General features: G+C 44.4%; 1 protein-coding gene across 4 annotated transcripts in view; it reads left to right on the top strand.

Moving 5' to 3' along the window:
• Window positions 1–8,937: 8,937 nt before the first annotated feature.
• PTPRG (protein tyrosine phosphatase receptor type G) overlaps window positions 8,938–22,238 on the top strand; it is a 730,904-nt gene continuing 717,603 nt past the window's right edge. For 2 of the 4 annotated variants that reach the window (XM_077128809.1, XM_077128808.1), the window contains exon 1: window positions 9,501–10,303. In XM_077128809.1, the coding sequence (XP_076984924.1) occupies window positions 10,219–10,303 (85 nt within the window). In that variant the 5' untranslated portion in view covers window positions 9,501–10,218. Of the gene's footprint in view, window positions 9,034–9,500; window positions 10,304–22,238 lie in introns of those variants that run through there. The other 2 variants (XM_077128810.1, XM_077128811.1) reach the window with 2 other exon arrangements.

The following is a 22,238-nucleotide window of genomic DNA, read 5'->3' as shown; positions in this document are numbered from 1 at the left end:
TTGAAAAAACTGTTCATAGAAATATGGATGCTGAAGGTACTTCTGAAGAGGTCTTAGAAGAAAATGATGAATGTGTTGTTGGGAACTGGAAGAAAGGTGATTCTTATTTTAAAGTGGCAAAGAACTTGGTAAAATTAATTTCTGCTGTCAGATGGAAGGCAAAATATGAAAGGGATGAGCTTAGATATTTAACTGAGGGGATTTCCAAGCTAAATGTGGAAAGTGCAGCCTGGCTTCTCCTTATAGCTTATAGTAAAATGCAAGTGGAAAGGGATAAGCTGAGAACTGAACCCCTGGGCACTAAGAAACCAGAAACTGATGGTTTGGAAAATTCTGAGCTCCCAGAAAGCAAGTCCCCAGGGAAAAGTTCAGTTAAACCATCACATGCCAAACCATGTGATGGTTTAACTAAACATGGAACCAGTTAGCCATTTCAGTGTAAGTCCAGAGTGGACATGCAGTTAATCAGGAATGAACTGTGAAAAGTCCTATAGCATAATGGTTAAGATCCCTGTGTACTACATGCAAAAATAACAAGTGTGTGTGTGTGTGTGTGTGTGTGTGTGTGTAATATGTATGAATGTACTCACTGCCAGCCTGGACTAAAAGGGACAGAGAAGGGACAGATTGAAGGAAAAATCATTTCAAAAGCAGAAGCATGGAAGCTGAGATCTGACTAAAGATATCTTCTTGGGCCAAGAGAATGGACACATCCATGTGTGTGGAAAGGGTGAGTCTGCCCCAGCACTTGGAGAGGGTGGGCCTTCTACCCTGTTTTTCAGGAAGAGTGTTACCACTCCAGTGTTCTCAGATGCCTGGGGGTTTATGGTGAGCCTGGCTGCCACCCCGATGCTTATAAAGGTGGAACCTGGAGCCTGTCCACCATCACAATGCTTGAAGACAGTAGAACCTTCATTCCAGTGTTCAGGGCAAACACTTGGAAGGGGTGCGGTTACTGCTCCATCAATCCTGGAGGACAAATATCATTCCATAGATGAATCTCAGGCCTTGAAATCTAATGGCACATGCCTTGCAAAGTTTTGGACACATGACCTCTGTTTTCCTTCCAGTTTCTCCCTTCTGGAATGGAAATGTTTAACTTATCCCTGCCCTACCTTTGTATATTGGAAGCAGATAACTTTGTTCTCTAGGTTTCCCAGGTCCACAGATGGAGAGGTATTATGCCCTAGGACGAACCACACTTATAACCGATTTTGATGAGACTTCATACTAAGCATCATTTCTGAACTGATTTAAGGCTTTTGGGATATTATAATTAGGAATGCATTTTGCATGTAGAAAGAACAAATCTTTTTGGGGGTGCAGAGGGTGGAATGTGGTGGTTGGAAGCTATATGTACCCGAGAAAAACATGTTCTTAAATCTAATCCGTTTCAGTGAATGTAAACCTATTGTAAGTAGAACCTTTTGATGAGGCTATCTCAGTTAAGGTGTGACTCACCTCATTCAGGATGGGTCTTAATTCTATTACTGTGGTCCTTTATAAATGAAATGAAGACAGAGAGCCAGAGGAAACCTCAGAAGCAAGAAGCTGAAAGCAGTGAAACCTGGGAAAGAAGGGAGAGACCAAGAAATGCCGCCATGTGCCTTGCACTGTGGCAGAGGAGCTAAGGACTGCCGGCAGCTGGTCTTCAGGAAGAAAGCATTGCTCTGATGATACCTTGATTTGGACATTTTCCTGGATCTTAATCACAAGTAAATAAATTCCCATTGTTTAAGCGCAACCCATTTCATATTATCAGCTTTAAACAGCCTAGGAAATAAAAGCAGAGCCCCATCAGCGATGTAGCATCATTTTGTTGTTATGCAGCCTAGTCAGCACCTGGTATCAGAAATTTTTCTTTTAAGCTATTCTGTACCTTCTTACATTCCCATGTACATTCTACATAGGCATATAGTAATGTTTAATTGTAGTATTAATTCACATTTCCTGATGGCTAATGATGTTGAACACCATTTCATGTACTTTTTGCCATCTATATATCCTCTTCAGTGAAATTCATTACTTTTGCCAATTTTCTAATTAGATTTGTTTTTAACTATATTTATATATTTATGTTTTAATAGATTCATTTTTCTTTATAAAATAATGAAACAGTGGTTCAGTGGTTGAATGCTTGCCTGGTTCAATTTCCAGACCATGCACCATACCCCCCACCAAAAAATAAGAGAAACAATAAAATTAAAACTAAATAAAGTAAAGCAATTTATTTATATTAATATTAGCATTGCTCTATTTATATTTACATGTTAAATGTATATATTTTTACTATATTTACTATATTCTAGATACTAGTCCTTTATTGGATGTGTGGTTTGCAAATATTTTCTCCCACTCTGTTTATCTTTTCATTCTGCTAACAAGGTCCAATTTATCAATTTTTCCTTTTATGGATTGTAGTTTTGTTGTCAAGTCTAAAAAGTTTCGTCTAGCATTACATGCCTAGTCTTACTTTTTTCTAAAAGTTTTGGAGATTTACATTTTACATATAAGTCCATCATCAATTTTAGTTGTTTCATATAAGCTGTGAGGTTTAGGAGGAGGTTCAATTTTTTTTGGCCTATGGATAGCCAATTGCTCTGGCATCACCTCTTGAAATGAGTACTGTTCCTCCACTGAATTACTTTTGCACTGTTGTCCATTATGTGTTGGACCAGTGCTGTCCAATAGAACTTTCCGGGATGATGGAAATGTACTATATCTGCATTTTCTAATATAGTAGCCTCTAGTCCCTTGTGGCTATTGAACATTTGAAATGTGGCTAGTGTAACTGAGGAACTGACTTTTCAAATTAAGGTAACTGTAATTAATTTAAATAGCTACATACAATTTTTGGCCACTATATTGAATGGTGCTGTTTTGGACATCTTTCCATATCAGACTCTATAGTTCTACTTTTAACTTCTTTTATGCTAAGCAATATTTGAAGTATGTATTTTGTGTACATGTATATCTAAATTATTCCACATAACAATAAACTGAGTTTACCAAATATACATATTAATTTTCTTTTCAATAATTTGTGTGTGCCTGTGTTATAGTGAAAAGGACACTGAAATCTGTTTTGGGAAAGCCAGATATCTTGCATAAAAATTGTATCAGTTAGGGTTGCTTTCAGAAGCAAGTAACAGACAACTCTGCCCAAAGTGGCTTAAACAAATGGGAATTTGCTCTTCCAGCATAAGAGGTCTGGAGGTCAGCAGCTGATCAATGCCATCCAAGATGCAACTCATTTCCATCCTCCTGTTCTTCCATCCTGATCTTCATGCTTCTGGCTTTACGGAAGCAGGAGGCTGCTTCAGCTTCAGCACCAGATCCACGCGTAAGTCAGGGAGAATGGGAAGGAAGGGAACTGCCACCTTCATCTATGCCCCCCCTCATTTTAAAGGTTATTATTATGAAAAATTTCAAACACATACCAAAGTAGACAGTTAACTGTAATAAACCCTATGCACCTCTTACCTATTGACAGTTGGATCTAGAAGCTTGATCAGAAGCCAGATGGACAGATTCACATCCATCCTTTTTGGCAAGATTACTTTATATATAGTGTCTTTCATCAGAGGGCAGATACCTGCTATTTTCTTTTCAAAGCATGTTTTCCCAGAACACTTGGTCTACCCTTTGTCTGTTCTGCAGTCTTCTGCTAAAGTCTTTTGGCCAGAACTCAATCATGTGACTATCCCTGTTACAAAGGGGAACAAGAAGCTAAATATCTGGCAAAGTGAGGAGCACTGGGGCGGGGCCCATCCATCTCAAACTAAATCAAGATTCCCCTGGCAGGAAGAAGAAACAGGTTTTGCCTAGACAGCAGCACTGTTTGCCATAGCTGTTTACTAAAAATCCATGAGCAATGCAAAGTAATAAATGTTCTTTATAAAGCCTTATGATATAAGTAACATTTATCGACAATTATGTATTAAATAATAAAAGGAGAGACTGACTTATAAAGTCAATGATAAGTTGTCAAACTACCCTTTGGATTTGTTATATTTCAAATAAGCACATCTGTGTTGTGGTTAGTGGTAAACACAATGCAAAATGCCATTTTTAGATACTTTTTCTGAAAACAACTTCATTTTTTAAAACAAATCCTTAATTTTTCAGTATTTCTAGTTTGACATGCTGAAAGGGATATATTTCTAACATATAATTCAGGTTGACCAAGTCCAGGACCCAAGTCTAGGCAGGAGGACATGATCAAACAAGCCAGGTCAATCAGAATATGTTTTTGGTAATCAACATGGGCATCACTTCGGGAAAGACCCTTTGAGAAGAGGCGCCTCTAGGAGACAGAGTGCAGGAAGCCAGAACAAAGGAAAACAGATCCATAAGGAGGTGAAAGAGAATGCAGAGCCATTATATGAGCACTACCCGAAAACTTGAACTATTAAGGAGTGACATAAATCAATAACTTTCTTTCTTTTTTTTTTTTTGCATGGGCAGGCACTGGGAATCGAACTCGGGTCTCCGGCATGGCAGGCAAGCACTCTGCCTACTGAGCCACCATGCCCACCCAATAACTTTCTTTTTTAAAACAAAAAACAACCACAGAACTCCATCTCGTTCATTCTGGGCTTCTGTTATTTGTAACCCAAAGAATCTTATTAGTCATGTTTGCTATTATTATCACTATTTTTTAAAGTTTTAATAAATTTTTTTTATTGTATAATAGTATAACATAACATATATACAAAGCAAAGGAAGAGAAAACAATAGTTTTCAAATCACTCTTCAACAAGTAAATTACAGGACAGATCCCAGAGTTTGTCATGGGCTAACATACCATCATCTTAGATTTTTTCTTCTAACTGCTCCAGAATATAGGAAGTTAGAAGGAATAAGTGTTTTTTTTTGTCATCACAATTGCACAATTTTACATTTTACTTCTAGCCACTCTAAGATACTGGAGACTAAAAGAAATACCAATTGAATGATTCAGCAATCATATCCGTTTGTTAAACCCTACCTTCTCTGGTATAACTCCACAATCTCCTTTGATCTTTCTGTCCCACTCTTTAGGGGTTTTGGGCTATGCCCATTCTAACTTTTTCATGTTGGAGTAGGGAGACAGAACTAGCAGATGTTCTGGAGAGGCTGGGCCCTCTAGGTTTCAGGACTTAACTGGACCAGGGACCCATCTGAAGGTTGTAGGTTTCTGGAGAGTTACCCTAGTGCATGGAACCTTCATAGAATCTTATATATTGCCTTAGGTGTTCTTTAGGATTGGCTGGAATGGTTTTGGTTGGGGTTTGACAAGTAATGACAGGTAGCAATGTCTAACTGAAGCTTGCATAAGAGTGACCTGCAGAATAGCCTCTCTACTGGAGTAGAGAGTAAAGTACAGAGTATTCTGTTCAAACTCTCTCAGCCACTGATACTTTATTAGTCTTACTTCTTTTTCCCCTTTTAGTCAATGGTTGCTATTATTATTTAATCCTGCTTTTAGAAATAGTGTATTTCATTAGCGCCACTATTTGTTCATTCTCTAAACAATGATACAGGGCTTCATGTAATGGCAAATATATTATTAGAGGGCTTTGAGTTTTTCTTTTGTCACATTTTTCCAGAATAAGTATATTTTGCTAAGTCTTTTTCAGTTTCAAGTAATCGAAACCGAACTCAAAGAGTCATAAGGAAAAAGGGAATTTATTAGCTCAAGTAACCGGAAAGCTCAGGATTTGCTCTGGCTTCAAATATGAAGTAATTCAGGGACTCAGATGATCGTATCAGGGATATTTTTTTGCCTATAGCTCTCTACCCTACTCTGTGTCAACTTTAGCCAAAGGCAGGTTCTTCCCAAGTAGGGCCCAACCTGCAGCTCACGGCTTACGTGTATCCAGCTTGGCAAACCTAGGTAGAAGTCTTGCAATTGACTCTTGTTGGACCAGCTGGAGACATGTGCCCATCCCCTAACCAATTAGGCCAGTTCCAAATGGTCAGGGCTGGGACACATGTCCAGGCTGAGCCAGTGAGGTGGTGAGGCAGAGGATGGGATGGGAGAAGAGGGTTTTGGTGCACCCAGATGCTCTGGAGAGAGTAGTGCAAAGGAAAAAAATTGGAATGTCCTTAGCAGAAGAAAAGAAGTGGATGCTGAACAGGTAGAAAATAATAGCTGTCCCACTCCCCTATTGCAGAGGAGATAAAAGTAATAGTTTACATTTATTAAGTGCTTATTAGGTGCCAGGCATTGCTCTAATTTACACATATTAATTCCTATTAATTCTCTCAATTTAGGAGTAGTGCAGTTATTATTCCTACTTTACAAATGAGGAAACTGAGGCACAGAGTGCTTAAGTCGTCCAAGGTCAGGCAGATTATCCAACTAGATTGGCTTCAGAACTATTGCCTTTAATTACCAGTCTATACTCAAAATAGGTCCACGAGCACTGTGTGGCAGGCAGAATGCTAAGCTGTCCCCTGAGATTCCTGTCTCCTGGAATCATATGTGTGAGTGGGACCTGTGAATGTGATGGGATAGCCATTCCCTTGGTTAGGTTATGTAAGATTGTTGTAGCAGCCTGGAGGGAGGTTCTGCTGGCTTTTAAGAGGTAAGCTGTTATGTTGTGCTCAGGACTGAGGGTGGCCGCTGGCTGAGAGCCAGCGAGAAAATGGGATCTTAGACCTACAACCACAGGGAACTGAATTTTGTCAAAAATCTGAATGAGCTTGGAAGAGGACGCTGAGCTGGAGATGGAAGTGTCTGGCCGACACCCTGATTTCAGCCTTCTGAGAGTGAGAAGAGGACCCAGGAACCCTGTACCAGGACCTCTGACCTACACCCTATGAGATGATTATCACTTTTGTCTAAAGCTGCTAAATCTGTGTTAATTTGTTACTATTATCAGCACCTTCCCTTTGCAGCCTGCTTGTCTTGCCATCAAGAGTAGCCCCTCCCTCCTTTGGCGCTCCCAGAGTCCTTCACAAAGGTGAGGGCTCCCTGTATTTTGCAACCCCCACAGTATGTTGGGGATGGGGCGTTGGGGCATGCATCATCAGGTGGGAGCACAGCAGGGTTTCTGAGAGGTCATTTTCGTGCCACCTACACTTGGTAAAATGTCTGGTGTATGTGAATTGCTCTGTAATTGCCTGTAGAATCCTGGAAAAGGCACCCAGTGTATTGTGCCTTATAAAAGTTTATTTTCTATGGGAATGCGGTTGGGCCTGGACTGTGGCAGGGTGCTTCTAGGTGGAGCTGGAGCACAGTTTGGCCTGAGACCTCAGGGCATTCACCAGCCCTGATTTAATTTGATATTAATTTTTAGCATGGGGCCTCTGGCATAATAGGATAGTGCTAATTCACTCTACAAACCAAAATAAGGTTTTCCCCACTTCCAAAGTTTTTTTCCCACCCTCATTTTCAAAGTGCTTTCTCACGCTATCATATTACCTTTTCATGTCAGATGAGGCAGACAGGCTTTGGGTTCAAAACCCCAGCTCCGTTTCTCACTAACTGGGGGATCCATCATTTTACTCCTCTGAACTTGTTTCTTTGTCTATAAAATGAAGGAAAGTAATTCTTGCACCTGGGAGATTGCTGTAAGGACCCCATGACAGAACGGAGCTTGTACTTTGAAAGGCACCCACCACCAAGCCCAGGGCTTTGCCAGTCTTTTTCATGGCTGTATTCCCAGTATGCCCTGCACATAGTAGGTGCACAATACATTTGGTGAATGAGCAAAAAGGTTCATGGAAAGAATTCAGCACAGCACCTGGTGGACAGTGAGCATTCCACAAGGTAGCTTTTTTTTAAATGATCATTTAATAGAGGAGGAAATACACCTGAGGATCCCCTCCCAGGTCTCTGGATTCAAATCCCTCAGATTTCCCTATTTTCTCCCTCAACCTCAAATAAGGTAGCCATACATACTGGGGTCATTTTAAATCTCTGAAACTCTCCTGATGAATGGACATCACTTAAACACAACACTCCCAAGAAAACTAACCCTCGCGGCGATGGGGGAGTCAGGAATTCCACAAAACCAGGAAGGACCATATTCCAAAGCAAACAAATTCACTTCACTCTACTCCCTGGCGGAGGGTGTTCACCCCAGTTCTGCTAAAGATAGAGCTCCGGCCCTCCCCGGGAACTTCCTGGCTTTTATTAGTTTGTAATTTCAAACGTAACTTTTCAAAGCTTTTTCTTTTGGAAGTGTGGGTGTGAAACTGCTTCCCTAATCACATCGTGCGGGAGGATCTCCGAACATCTGTATATTATTTGAAAACTTAGCATCCGGTCGGGATGTCTGGGTGGGTGGGGGACCCTGCGTGGTGGGGTTGAAACAGCAGGGGCAAGTTAAAAACATGTCAAGATGGCTTATAAGCAGAGGCAGAAAAATTAGGCAAAAATTACAAATGGCTAATTACCTTGGCTCAATTACACGTTCTATCAAAAGCTCGCCTCCCCCACTTTTAGTACCAGCGTAAAAGGAGAAAATAGGGCGCTTAGAAGTCTAAGCGATAAAGATCTCACCGAGAGCCAAGGGACAAAACTCATTACAGATTAAGCCCAGTTCTCCCATTTCCCCCAGAGCCTCTCCCCGATAGCTAAAAAGGCTCCCCGGGTAGCTGCCAGGAAATCAGTCCAGCCCCGCCGGGCAGTGCTTTTACCCCGCAGGGGTGAGTGGAGGGGGGACAGAGGCGCACTTCTTGCGCCCTCCCCGCGGCCTGGCCGGGGTGCGGGAACCTTCCCGCCTTCGCAGGAGACACGAGTTGGGAAAACTCCGTCTCCGATCTATCCGGGAGAGTGTAAAAGAGATGGGAGGCTCCGAAGTACAAGATTTTGCAAACCCGGAATCTATATCCCTCCCTTCCCCCTCTTCAGCCGAGGACTCGGCCAATGGAAGCCCGAAAAGAAAAAGAAAAAGAAAAAAAAAATCCCAGCGTAACTCGAGTGCAAAGGCCGCTCGGCTTTGTTTTTCAGGCGGGCGAATGCTCTGGGCTGGGGGCGCGCCTCGCCGCGGTGATGGCAGGGTGGTGAAACAAAAATGGAAACCCTTTCGTCCTCAAAAGGTAGCCGGCCGCCCTCCCCTTCTCCCCAGACCTGGGCCAGCGCCTTTCTTTGGGGTCCCCAAGTCCAGGATCCGCGAGCTACGCGCACCGCGGGGAGACCTAGCCAAACACGCGCAGCGGGCCGCGTCTTGAAGAGCTCGCAGAAAAGGAATCTGGTGAAATCAAGCCGACCCGAAGGCAACCGCCCTCCTCCCTCTCCCCGAGCCCTGGCCACGGCTGCCTCCAGGCCCAAACTCGCCCCAGCAGAACCTGCAGTCCCTGGGGCCGCGAAAGAGGGGCGCGAGGCTATGGGACTCCTTGGAGGCGGGAGCCGAGCGCGGCTGCTTTAAGATCGCGGGCTGCGCGCGCCCGCCACTGGCTGCCGGCGTCTGCTGCCGCTCGCCTCCTGCTTGCGCGTCCCCGTCGCCGCGCGCCCCCAGCTCGCTCGCTCGTTCGCTCACTCGCCGGCTTTAAAGTCTCTGCCAGAATCCATGCTCACATGTTACTTCCTGTATGGAGGCATGGCCAGTTTCCAGCCCCGCGCTCCCCGTTCCTTCCCAGCCTGCGCCCGAGCCACAACTTTCAGGAGCATGGACTGAAGGCGCCCTCGCCTCAGCGCCCCTCTGAGATCCTTTGTGTTTTCCTCCGGCCGTTTCTATTTTTGGGGGCTCCTCGCTTCCCCCACCTCCCCCCTCCCCTTCCCCGCTTGCAAACATGCCTCCTTCCTTCCCGGGGCCCTGGAAGGAGCTGCCTGCCTGAAGCTCGGAGACGCCGCGCCGCTCTCAGCCCCGCCGCCCGCCGGCTCTCGGGCTGCGCTGCGCTGCGGACTGAAGTTGGGGATCTTCGGCTGCTTACGGTCGCCGCCGCCTGCGCTCCTTGCCTGCCCCGGGCCCGGGGCATCGCCGCCGCCCGCAGACTCCTCGCCCTAGTCGCTTGTCTCGCTCTTTTTTGAACAGAAAGAAGCCCTTCTCTGCCGAGAGGATCGTTCCCAGCGAGGCTTCACGTTTTCGGTTACTTTTTGAGGTTTTGCGGGGAGCGCTCCGGGGCTTCCCGGATTCCAGGGGGACTCCGGCCGCCGAGCGTGGGGGCCCGTCGAGCGGGCGTGCAGGGGAAGCGCCCAGGCTTAGCGGAGGCTCGCACAGAGGCAAGAACTTATTCAACAAGTTTACCCCCCTGCCTTCTTCATTTCGATGTGCGTTTTTGGACATGCGGAGGTTACTGGAACCGTGTTGGTGGATTTTGTTCCTGAAAATCACCAGTTCCGTGCTCCATTATGTCGTGTGCTTCCCGGGTGAGTGCCGGCCGCCGAGGGGACGCGGCCCCGGCCGGTGCGCGGGGGATGTGGAGTTGTTACCGGGGTGCGGAGCTGGGGCTCCCGTCTCGGGTACCCCCGAGAGGGTGGAGGGGGGCCAAGCGCCCGGGGAGGAGAGACGGATCCGCTCGGTTGGCTCTGGGCGGCGTTTGGGGGAGTCTGGTGGTACGGGAGGGTGGAGGTATTAGCCGGCCAGAAAAAGGTCGGAGACCGCGGGGGGTCTGCTCTCGTTCCGGCGTTCTTTGGAGGGAGGGGCTGGAGGTCCTGAAGCCGGGAGAAAAGGGGACTTGCTCTGCTGATCTTTCACCAATCGGATGGGCTAGTGCTATGGGGTGGTTTTGGAGGCTGGGGCCGCGGGGAGTACCACTGTGGTTTTGGGGCGGACTGGTGTGCGCCCCTTCGCTCCGGCAAGCATTGAACGAGATAAGGATGGGGAGATTCGCTTTGCGGCTCCTCAACCCTTTGGAGAGGCTGGTATTTGGGGGATGGAAACAGGAGGCTGGCCGCGGAAGGGTTGGGGATGTGGAGAACAGTCTACGTTCTAGTCTTCGGGCCCCGGGGTGCCCTTCGTTCTGGGCTAGGCGGCTGCGCTTCAGTGCCCGCGGGAGACAGCTTCCCCCGGCGTGGGGGTCAGGGAGCCTGTGCTCATTGGGGGAGGAGGGAGCAGGCTCCCGGAGCCGCGCCCCCCTACCCCCCGCGACTCTGCACCCCCGGACTGCCGGGGTGGGTGTTCTGGGGGCGGGTCGGCAGCTGGGCTGTTGCTTGCGCTTGGGTGGATTTTTCCTGTCTTGTGCGCTTTGCCTACCTTCATCTTTGCCTTTTTGCAGGCAGTTCAATGCTGAGAGACCCAGACTCTCTTGCTTCTGTCCAGGTTGAGACAGGAGCAACATTGGCCATTGGTGATGATCATTAATCACCGCACGTAACCGTGTGCAACTCGGCGACCCAATGCTTCTGGCCCCCCCTTATTCTCTCTTCTCCGGGAGGGCAGGGGCCGGCCTCCTCCCTCTGCCCTCTTGCAGGCCCCGGGGGCTGCAGCCTGGAGATCCCTGGAAGCTACCCGGCTCCCTCCGTGGGAGAGAAGGGGGTGGAGGCCGCGTCCTCAGCTCTAACCGGGGGAAGGGATTGGAGTCGCTTTTCATCTCTCGCTTCCTTAAAGACAGAGAACCCCTCTTTTTTTGTCCTCTCATCCATCAGCTCGTGATACCCATAGGTGGGGGGTATCGGAGCCAAGAAAAAGAGAAACATCGTGCTTTCGATGTTTCTGCTCTCTCCGGGCATCGCCGCCTGTCTCCCGGAGATCTGAGCGCCTGGTTTTGGTGCAGCGGGTCCCCCAGCTCTGTCGTGCGCCCCAGAGCAGGCACCCTTGCAGCTTTAGGGAACCCGCTCTCGGGGAACTGGCAATAGTGTCACCTTTGTGGGCTTGGGGTGGCCCCTAGGTGCAGCGATGGAAGGGAAACTCCTCACAGCAGCTTTTCTTTGACACCCCCTTTCCCTTAACACTTTCACATATTCTGCCCACCCCCTGGCGCCGTACGAACTCCTGCCCCAGCCCCAAAACCCTACCGGGAGGCGGAGGGAGGAAGAGTTGTCCGCACTCTTCTGGAGGTCTGGGATTTGCCCTTTAGGGTCCTGCTGCCACGGGGTTGGGGTCAGAAAGAACATTTCCCCAAGACAAACAGCTACTCTGTTTCCTTTAAAGACTATTCTGCATTTGTATTCATCATTTCCCTGAGGGCGAGGTACGCAGAGCGTTTGAGCTTTTGCAAAGATCACTGTTTAATGGGTGCAGTGGGAGGCGGCCGAGGGCAGGGTTGCGATATAAGAGGCCCTTCTCTTTATGTTCAGGGATGCAGTTAGTTGGCCAGTCTTTTTTCCTGGTGTCTGAGGAAGGTTGAAATCACTGCCAGTGATGCCGCCTTCGTGGGGCTTTGACAGTTTTCATCTTCCTCATTTTCTTTCGTGTCCATGCTTCGAAGTGAATAGCCTTTTCCCTCTACCAGGAGCCCCAGGAGGTCAAAAAGAAAGGGGGATGGATTGAAGCACGGGCAAGAGCGGGTGTGTGTGTAGGGGGGTGGGTTTGGGAAAGTGCAACCCTGTATGCATGCAGCAACCTTCCGAGCCAGGCAAAGTTAAAATGTCAGAGCCCTGGGAGAAGACAGCTTTCCTTGTTTTTCCAAGGGTGCCGTGGCGCCGCTGCACCTCAGGGGGCGCCCCCGAGCCACCCATCGGGTTCCTGTTGCGGGCCCCGCCACCTCCACGCCGGTGGGGTGGGAGTGGGGGTTGGGGACGGGGGCGGCCACCGTGGGAGCGGCATTGGGGTGCGCGCGGCCGGATTGCGAGGCTCACCCGCAGGGACGAGGTGTCCCGGCCATGGGGGCGACCAGGAAGGAGTTTGTGCTCCTGCTCTGTCATCCGCTTTTCACGGGGGGTGGGGGGGGGGGGGGGGGGAGAGGGGTGGGAGTGGGGGGTGCTGGAATTCCCTTTGGAACACCCCTTCTTGCCTGCGGTAGCGTAGGAAGTGTTCATCTGTTTGACAGGCGGGCTAAAAATGCGCCTGATTTTTGAATTAGGGGCCTCTGTGACATCTTAACCAAAATCTTGTGTTACGGAGTTATTTTATTTGTTTGCTCTCAGAATCCCACTAACTGTTCCCTTGCATTTCAGTTCTAAGCTCTTTTTCAGGATGTAGTGTAGCTGTAATTTGGGGAGGGTTTTGGAAACAGCGTTGGTATGAGTCTTTTCTTTGGGATCTGAAAACAGTGGCCTTTAATCTTTCAACAGTGCTGTGACAGGTGTGGGATCTGTGTCGGGCTTAGTGTTTCAAATGATGTTTTCAAGTGCAAAGCAGAAGTATTATCAAACAATATTGGGTGTATTACATTCTACATCATTTAAAAGCAAGTGTTATTAAAGAACTTATAGAAAAACATAATGGACTCTGTGAGCCCACCACCCAGCATCCACAGTGGTCAGCTCAGGTTCTCTCATCTGTAGCCCCCCAGCCTCCCTCACATCTCATAATTTTAAAGCAAATCCCTGACATGTTTTATCTAAATATTTGGTCTTTGTCTCTAAACATTGGAAATTTAAGTGCCTAGGACAGAATTTTAATACGTTACTGAGAGGGTTAATATTTTATCTGGTTTACATTCTGTAGTTATTGAGCAAAAACTTCTTTTAAAATTTTTTTATTGATTTCTCCTCTCTTTCCGCCCTCCGAGATTCTGATATGTTTTGTACGGTAATTACATCTAGGAAGCTGCCATTGGAACCACTTCAGATGATAAGCTTTGCTCTGCATGTTGGATGTGTTAGAATTGGATGATCTGCGTTTGATGTCCGGCCGAAGCCGTCTTTCTTGATGTATTTGCATGTGTGTGTGCTTTAGTCCTGATGGGAGGCCTTTATGGCTGCCTTAGGAAAAAGCAAAAGAAGTATTTGTAAAGTGGACAGTCTTACTTTTAGGGATGGGATGAGAAATCGTTCAGTTGTTTTTCTCCCTCAAGTGTCTTGTTTCCAGATGAAGAATCTTACCGCTGAGCCTGGCCTTTTAACAAAGTCCATTTGACAGTTAAGGAAGAATACACTTGTTTCCCCTGAATGGTGTTCCCTTGAGAGGGCTGATGAGGTTAGGATGTTCACGCTAATGGGCATGTCAGGACCTTCTGGATGTGGGAGTTGCCAGAGGCAGAAAAGCCTTAGGACTAGGTTGTCTGAATTGAGAATGGGGACTATCCAGTAATGAAGCTTTGAGATCTCCTCTTCGTTAGGGACCTGTTTTCACTGAAATTATGTGGTTTACATGAAGCTGTACAGGGAATGTTGATGATTTTTTTTTTTTTTGAATGCTGAAGATTTAATGCTGCAAAACAAAAACCAAAACCCTTTTAGATTCCTTTTTCAGTTTTCTTGTGAAATTAAATTAGAATAGTATAATCAGTTATCCTGATGCACCAATTGAGGTAAACTCTCTTTCCATTTGTGTAAGAGCCCCTTAAAATGAATGTCTCTGAGCAATTGCCTTCAAGTACTCCCTTCCCTACCCTCACCTCTATACTTTTCCTGGAAACTCCTCAACCAAAAGATCAGCCTGGGCACTTAAATTCATTTTACCTAGATGAAGAAAGCAAACCAAGCATTGCTAGTGGTTTGTTTCAATTCTTCTGGTGAAAGTATTTTTTAAAATCTGTATTTCCATTTAGCATTTTACTTAAAGCATGTGGGACAATAGAAAGTCATTTTTAACCAGCATGAAGATTATAATATGGGTATACTTTCTGAATTGCAAGATTTAAAAAAAGAAATTTATGATTAACACTTTAATCCTGGAGTTCACCTTTTGTGCAGTCACATCTCCTAATGTATGGGAGAAATTTAGGGCATCCAAAGTTATCTCAAAAGGGTTTGATGCTTCCCGAAAGCTCTTGGTACGCTTTGGTTACAGGTTGAGTGCTATCAGATGACAGGTGGTGAAACTGTGGCTTTATCTGTGTGGAGAATAAAAGGCATGTGTATCTAATAATATAAAAGAAGCCAAGGAAGTGTGCCTTGTCCCACTTTTATTTTAGTTCTGCATCTGAGCTTGATCCTTGGTAAAAGCCAGGAGTGAGAAATGTTCTTCTGAGAAGAGCCTGCCCCCATCAGGCTGTGAGAGCTTTGTGGAATTTGGCAGCAGCCATTGAATTTGTCCCAGAATGAGGTTGCCTGGGCACATGTTAGTCCCTCAGTAAATATTTGTCAGCGGTTTCCCTGTCTGGGAAATGCAAGTGACCATGTTGCTTGCACAGAACTGAATCTAGGACTGTGTCAAGGCTCTATGCACTGAGAAGATCAAATGCTCATCTCTGTAAAAAAGAGCTATCCATGATTGACTTTTCCTGTGATTTTTAAAAAATTGGTATTGTGCTTATATGGCTTTGTAAACAAAAAAGATTGTGTTTCAAAAATCTGTATTTACTCTCCCGTCCGTTTTTTCTGCAATTTCTTTGTCTCAAATTGACAAGGTCACAGAATTGTTATTGTCTCTTTAAAAAAAACAATCTTAATGTGGGTGATTTCCACTTTCAGAAAAGTCTGTGATGATTGAAATGTACAGCAGATAAATTAGAGGTTCACTCATACTTTGAGAAGGATTATGTGGTTTATAAGTGATGGCTGGGCCAGATTATTTTAAGTAGATAGAGGACTCCATGTGAGATTGTTCCCTCCTATGAGGACTTCTATAATTGGATACCTTTTCACCTGGTATCATTTTACAGCAAATTATTTGGTGCTCTGACAAAAACATGTAACTTACATGAGATGGCTTGCCAGGCTAATGTAGGAACAAGATTTTTACGACTGCAGCCCTTGATACTATGACTACTTTAAAAAACATATTTTTTAAAAAAGTGCTTTTAGAGTTATATGGTAGAATGACAGTTTGCTGACCAGGTGCCAAATATACACCATTTCTCTTTTCCATACCCTGCCCCCCACCCCCCACCTCCCAACTTGCTGGCTTTATTGTAATGTTTGAAATAGAAAGGGAGTGGCTAACTTTCACATTGAGTGAAGCTTTGATATCTTTCTGTTAACCACTTTATGGAAATCACTGTACTGTTCCATCAACATGTAGCAAGAAGCCTGGGACTTGTAAATGCTTTTTATTTTAAATTTCCTTTCTTAACTAGGTAGCCATGGAAAGTTGTATAAAATATAGTGGCACAGGCCATGGTGGCTCAGTGGCAGAGTCCTCGCCTGCCATGCCAGAGACCCGGGTTCGATTCCTGGTGCCTGCCCATGTGAAAAAAAATAGTGAAGTATAGAAATGTATAATCTATGGAACCAGCTGGCCTTTACCATTTACTAGCTGTGCTGCCTTGGACAAGTTTACTAGCTGTGCTGCCTTAACCTTTTTGAGCCTTGTTATTATTGTGTTTGGTTTTTTGTTGCTGTTTTTTTTCCCTCCTTGAAAATAAGATAATGCTGGTATGCTGACTCTATTTGGGTCTTTGTGAGTCTTGAGTGAAAATGCCTGTAAAGAACTTAGCACTGTGTTTGGCAAATAGTAAGTGCTCAGTAAATTAGCCATTATATTATTATGTGTATTAGGGAGATTTGGATAGGAATATATGAGAAGAGGTAAAGGCAAGTGAAAAGGACAACTGTGTGCGCAAACAAAATATTTTAAAAATGTGTATGAAGGTCTTTGTAGCCAGCATTGCTATTGGGGGTGAGAAGGAATAAGAATTGGCATGACAGCATCCTATGTAAAATTAGACTGGTTACATTTTGAGGTTTAAAGAAATGAAAGAGCCTCAGTGAAGTCTGAGGTGCTCCTCGCCCACATTGCAAAGGGAGGTCTCAGCTTTCGCAGCTTAAAACCAGAAAATGGTATCTGCAGCATCAAAGGTGCCATGTGACTTTCACATGATCCCTGGGCAGGATCATCCATTGTAGAGAGTTGCTTGGCCCTGGACCCTGAGATGTCAGGCCTTGGGGACTGTGTGATGACCCAAGAGAGGCCTTGGGGACTGTGTGATGACCCAGAGCAGAGAAATGACTGCTCTGTCCCTGTCATTTCTGGGCCTGTGATTTGCCTCTAGTGGAAAGTAAATGGTAGTGTTTGGGTGTTTGCTTTTATTTTGTGCTGTGTGACACCTGTGTTCATAGCTTCATGGATTCAGACATAGAAAATATACAAGAACCATAAACCTGTACACAGCTCAGCCCTATAATCAGGTTTTTTGTTTTTTGTGTTTTTTGCAAACTGAAATCACCAGGGTGGTTTTCTGGCCAAACAACAAAACGTGATTTTAAACTACTCGACTTAGCTATTTTGGGCTGTAGCAAAGTGACACAGTTGGCTGCTGAAATCTAACAACTATAAGAAGAAATGAAAGCATAGTTCATAGAATATATAACACTTCCATGTAAGAAAATAGAATTGGTTTTATTTTTGGTTTCATGTTACTATTTTCTAATGAGAATGAATCAGGTTGTCAATTGATATTTCGGTGTATATTTTGGAGGGGTTCTAGCCACTTATATGAATCCAAGAGCAACTTGAGTTTTCACACTTCAGAACTTTTGCAGTCTGCTTTAATTGGAAACATGCATCAATTTGGAATCATTCGAATAGGTGATGGTCACAGGCAAAGAAATTTACTAGCTGTAAAAGCATAGTTGAGTCTAGTGAGGAAATGTCCTTACCTTTTCAAGAGGAAAGATAGTCAAGCATTGACAAAAGTAGTGGTTATTTACATAAATGACTTCTGTCCATTGAAAACAAATGAAAAGCTTTTCCTGGAGTGTATCCATTCAGCGAGTATGGAGGCTAAGAGTCAGCTATAGCCTTAGCTCTGTCACTTGGTAGCTAAGTGGCCTTAGCAAGTCACCCAACATCTTAGTTTCCTAGAGTGGCTGTAACAAAGGATCACAAACAGTGTGGCTTCGAATAACAGAAACTGTTTCACAGTTCTAGAAGTTCAGAGTTTGAAATGAAGGTGTCACCAGACCCCTGCTCCCTCTGAAACCTGGAGGGGAGGATCTTTCCTTGTTCCGTTCCAGCTTTCTGTGTTCGGCAGCAATCCTGAGCATTCCTTGGCTTGCAGCTGCAGCACTGCCAGCTCTGCCTCTGCCATCATGTGATGATCTCACTTGTGTCCAACTTTCCTCTTAAAAGGACACCAGTCATTGGATTAGGGCCCACCCTTGTTCAGTTTGGGCTCAGCTGAACTAATCACATGTTCAGAGACCCATTCACGGGACCATGGGTTAGGAGTCGAACAAATCTTTTTGGGAGACACAGTTCAACCCGAAACAACCAACCTCTTGTCGAAGTGGACCTCGAAGTCCCAGATATACACATCTGTTATTCAGGAACCATGCCAGGACCCTCGAGACTCAGATTGTGAAATTCTTGGTCCCTTGCAGCAATACACCTTGGGTTACTGGGCCTTGTTTTTTTGTTTTAAATTTTTAAAATGGGAAGAACAGTTATAATGGCTTACACTTACCAAGCCCTTGCCATGATCCAATCTCTGTGCTGAGCATTTTCTATTCCTTTAACCCTCCCTGTAAATAGGAACAACGATTATCCCCACTTTAGGATGAGGAAACCAAAGGGAAAGGAGGTTGTCACTTTCTAAAGTCGCCCAGGTAGTAAGTAGGGGTGGCTATAATGTCTCTCATTTCTCAAGATTATTTTGAATTTCAGACCGGTTTCTGTTTGCAGACAATTTGGAAGCTGTGTTTTTCTAATTGCATAGGAAAGCCAGTTAAAAGGCAGACCCAGCTTTGTGCACTTTAGTTACCTGCTTTTCCCATATAAGCAAGCACCATATACACTGGGTGAAATAAAGGTGTCTTTGTGTATTTGCAATAATCAAATAAGGAAATAATACAATTAGCATAGAATTTTATTTGGTTATGTTGAAGAGATGACCTTTTAGCATATTATTTTAGCTTCTGCATAAGCTGATAATAACTATGGAGAGAGTCTGAATTTTGTGGTGGTGAGTGTTTTGATTCTACTCCTTTATTCGAGAACTTTTATTTGGGGCCTCAAGTATGATTACGTTATAATAATGTGATAACGTTATCCCATATATCATTTAAGTCTGGGCTGTGGGCTCGGAATAACTTGACCTCAGGAAAAGATCTGGGAGAGTTGTACTCGGCAAAGTGATCTAGGTTTCTAATTTCCTCTCTGGAGTTTAGAACTAGCCATGGGAACCAGCCAAGCCAGCTCTGTGATCTTAGGCAAGACCATTGATTTCTTTGGGGTTGTTTCCCTCACCCTTATTAAATAGTTTCTATAATTCCTTTTGGAATTTTAGAGATTGTTGATTCCAGGCTGGACAGTGGAAGAGGTGTGTAGCCATATTGCAATCTGTAAATCAAATGCCTGGTGCATATTATATTGTGATTTATGAGGTGTGCAGTTCTTGTTAACTTTTTCCTCTGAGAGTTTGCTTCCTAAGGCGCTGAGAACCCTTTGATTATCTTACTAACCTTGCAACAGGTTATCCCCAGGGAGTAGCAAACGAGATGCTGAATGGGTCTTGGTTAATGGAAGGCCTGTACGTTACTTTTTGTTTTTCTGACATTAAACTTTATTTCTCCTTTGGAGTCCAGAAAAGAGAAATGGAGAAAGGACAGTTGTTTGGGTCATCTGGAATTCTGGCTGGCAGATGTCCTATTTGACCATACTATGTTTAAAAGAAAAAATGGAATTAAAAAATCAGGGAGTTTAACATTCATGCCATCCACACTATTTTCCTAGTACTTGCAGTGTGCCAGACACTGTTGTAAGCACTGGGGATAATACTGTGCTGACCAAAACCAGAAGGAAACTCCCAGCTTTGTGGAGGCTTCCCATAAAAGTCCGGGCTACTTGTGAGAAACTGGAAGGTATGGCAACCTAAGAGTCTTTGTTCCTGCTCAGAGACAACAGTAAAGCGAGAATTAAGTAGTGGCTTTCCCTTGGGATGGGGAACACACCTGGCTCACAGTGGTTATTTGCAATACCCAGCGGGGTCCCTGGAGGTGTTTGCCACAGCTCAGAGGTGATTTCTCCCTGAGGGACAGAACTTTTTTTTTTTCTTTCTTTTTTTGCTTGTTTGGCCTGTGTGTGTTTGGATTAGGTTGTGTGTGCCTATGAATGTACGCTGTCACCCATGTGTCTTTAGCTGATGACATGACTTTATTCCTATCAATCTGGCCTGTGAAGGTGAAGCTGGGCTTTCCTGGTTGTATCCTTTTTTTTTTTTTTGACTGAGCAAATGGCCTGCTCCTTGCATGCTATGCGGTAAAGGGTTGACTCCTGTTGATGATTTAATTTGTTACCAGTTTGTTCAATAAGAAACAGTTTTGTTTGGAAAAAAAATCTCAAATGATTTAAGAACTTGCTCTCCTGCTAACTTTCTTGTTACCAAACTACCTCAGGAGGTGATGAAAGGGGTGGCAGGGGGTGGGGAGGGGCTGGAAGGGGGAGAGGCAGTGACCAGCAGTAGAAGCTGAGGAAACCGGTATTGGAGATGTCATCTTAGTGGGTCCCTTGCCAAAGATACTGATTTTTTTTCCACACAATATTTGCACACTATTACCCTGTGTGGATTTCTAATAAATGATGGAAATGTTATGTCTTAATTTTCCCAACAATAGCATATGAAAATCTGAACCTTGGCTTGAGTAGAGTGGCCAGTTTTTGGCATGGACAGATGGAAGGTTTGAGGGGGGTGAGTCCTTCCTCCTAATTACAGCATGTGTTCTTTAAATTGTCAAAATATGCATTCCACTTGTATGAATTCCCCACACATGATTCAGAACCTAATTAGACTATATGCTCTTGCATATTGAGAAGGAGAGTGCCATATACCCGGGCACATAGGTGGCTTGGAGTTAGCCATATATATTTGAGGTCTGTCAGAGTAAATAGATAATGCTTTTTGCTTTTACAGGACACTGATATCAGTGTGTGTAGTTTATAGAATCTCACATTTGTATATTGCATTCTCTTAAGAGATGGGATATCCAAGGTTAACATGTTCTTTAAGAAAATTCCGAGCAGATATACTGTCATAGTGTTCGATGTCCGTTTTAAAAATGGGATAGCTAAAATTGTACCTTCTGTTGTTGGCCACCATTATATCTGTTGCTGAAAATAAGACATGCTGTAATTAGAAGGCACATGTCTTATGGGACAGCAAGGGTATGCTTTGATGGTGGCAGTGCTAATTCCTCTCCCCCCTTTTTAAAAAACTTTTTTATTGTATAATATAACATATGTACAAAGCAAAGAAAGAAAAAAGCAATAGTTTTCAAAGAACTCTTCAACAAGTAGTTACAGGACAGATCCCAGAGCTTGTCATGGGCTACCATACCATCCTCTCAGATTTTTCCTTCTAGTTGCTCCAGAATATAGGAGGCCAGAAAGAATAAATTTTTTTTTTGTTATCACAATCAACTTTTTTTTTCTTTTTTGTGAAAAATAGCATATATACAAAAAAGCAGTAAGTTTCAAAGCACAGCACCACAGTTAGTTGCGGAACAGATTTCAGAGTTTGGTATGGGTTACAATTCCACAATTTTAGGTGTTTACTTCCAGCTGCTTTAAGATACTAGAAACTGAAAGAAATATCAGTATAATGATTCAGCAATCATACTCATTCGTTAAACCCTACCTTCTCTGTATAACTCCACTGTCACCTTTGATCTTTCTCCCACTCTTTGGTGGTATTTGGGCTATGCGCATTCTAACTTTTTCATGTTGGAAAGGGCTGTCAGTAATAAGGTGTTCTAGTTTGCTAGCTGCCAGAATGCAATATACCAGAAACAGAATGGCTTTTAAAAAGGGGAATTTAATAAGTTTCTAATTTATAGTTCTAAGGCCTAGAAAATGTCCCAATTAAAACAAATCTATAGATACGTTCAATCAATGGCATCCAGGGAAAGATACCTTTGCTCAAGAAGACTGATGAAGTTCAGGGTTTCTCTCTCAAGTGGAAGGGCACATGGTGAACACAGTCACGGTTTCTCTCTCATCTGGAAAGGCACATGGTGACATGGTCAGGGTTTCTCTCTCATCTGGAAGGGCACATGGCAAACACGGCGTCATCTGCTAGCTTTCTCTCCTGACTTCCTGTTTCATGAAGCTCCCTGGGAGGTGTTTTCCTTCTTCATCTCCAAACGTCGCTGGCTGGTGGACTCTGCTTCTCGTGGCTATGTCGTTCAGCTCTGCTCTCTCCGAATCTCTTTCATTCTCCAAAATGTTCCCTCTTTTATGAGACTCCAGAAACTAATCAAGACCCACCCAAATGGGTGGAGACATGTTGTCACCTTATCCAGCTTAACAACCACTCTTGATTAAATCACATCTCCAGGGAGATGATCTGATTACAGTTTCAAACATACCGTATTGAATAGG

Source organism: Tamandua tetradactyla, chromosome 15, assembly GCF_023851605.1.
Source record: "Tamandua tetradactyla isolate mTamTet1 chromosome 15, mTamTet1.pri, whole genome shotgun sequence".
Lineage (NCBI taxonomy): Eukaryota > Metazoa > Chordata > Mammalia > Pilosa > Myrmecophagidae > Tamandua > Tamandua tetradactyla.
This window is presented reverse-complemented; position numbering and strand designations above follow the sequence as displayed.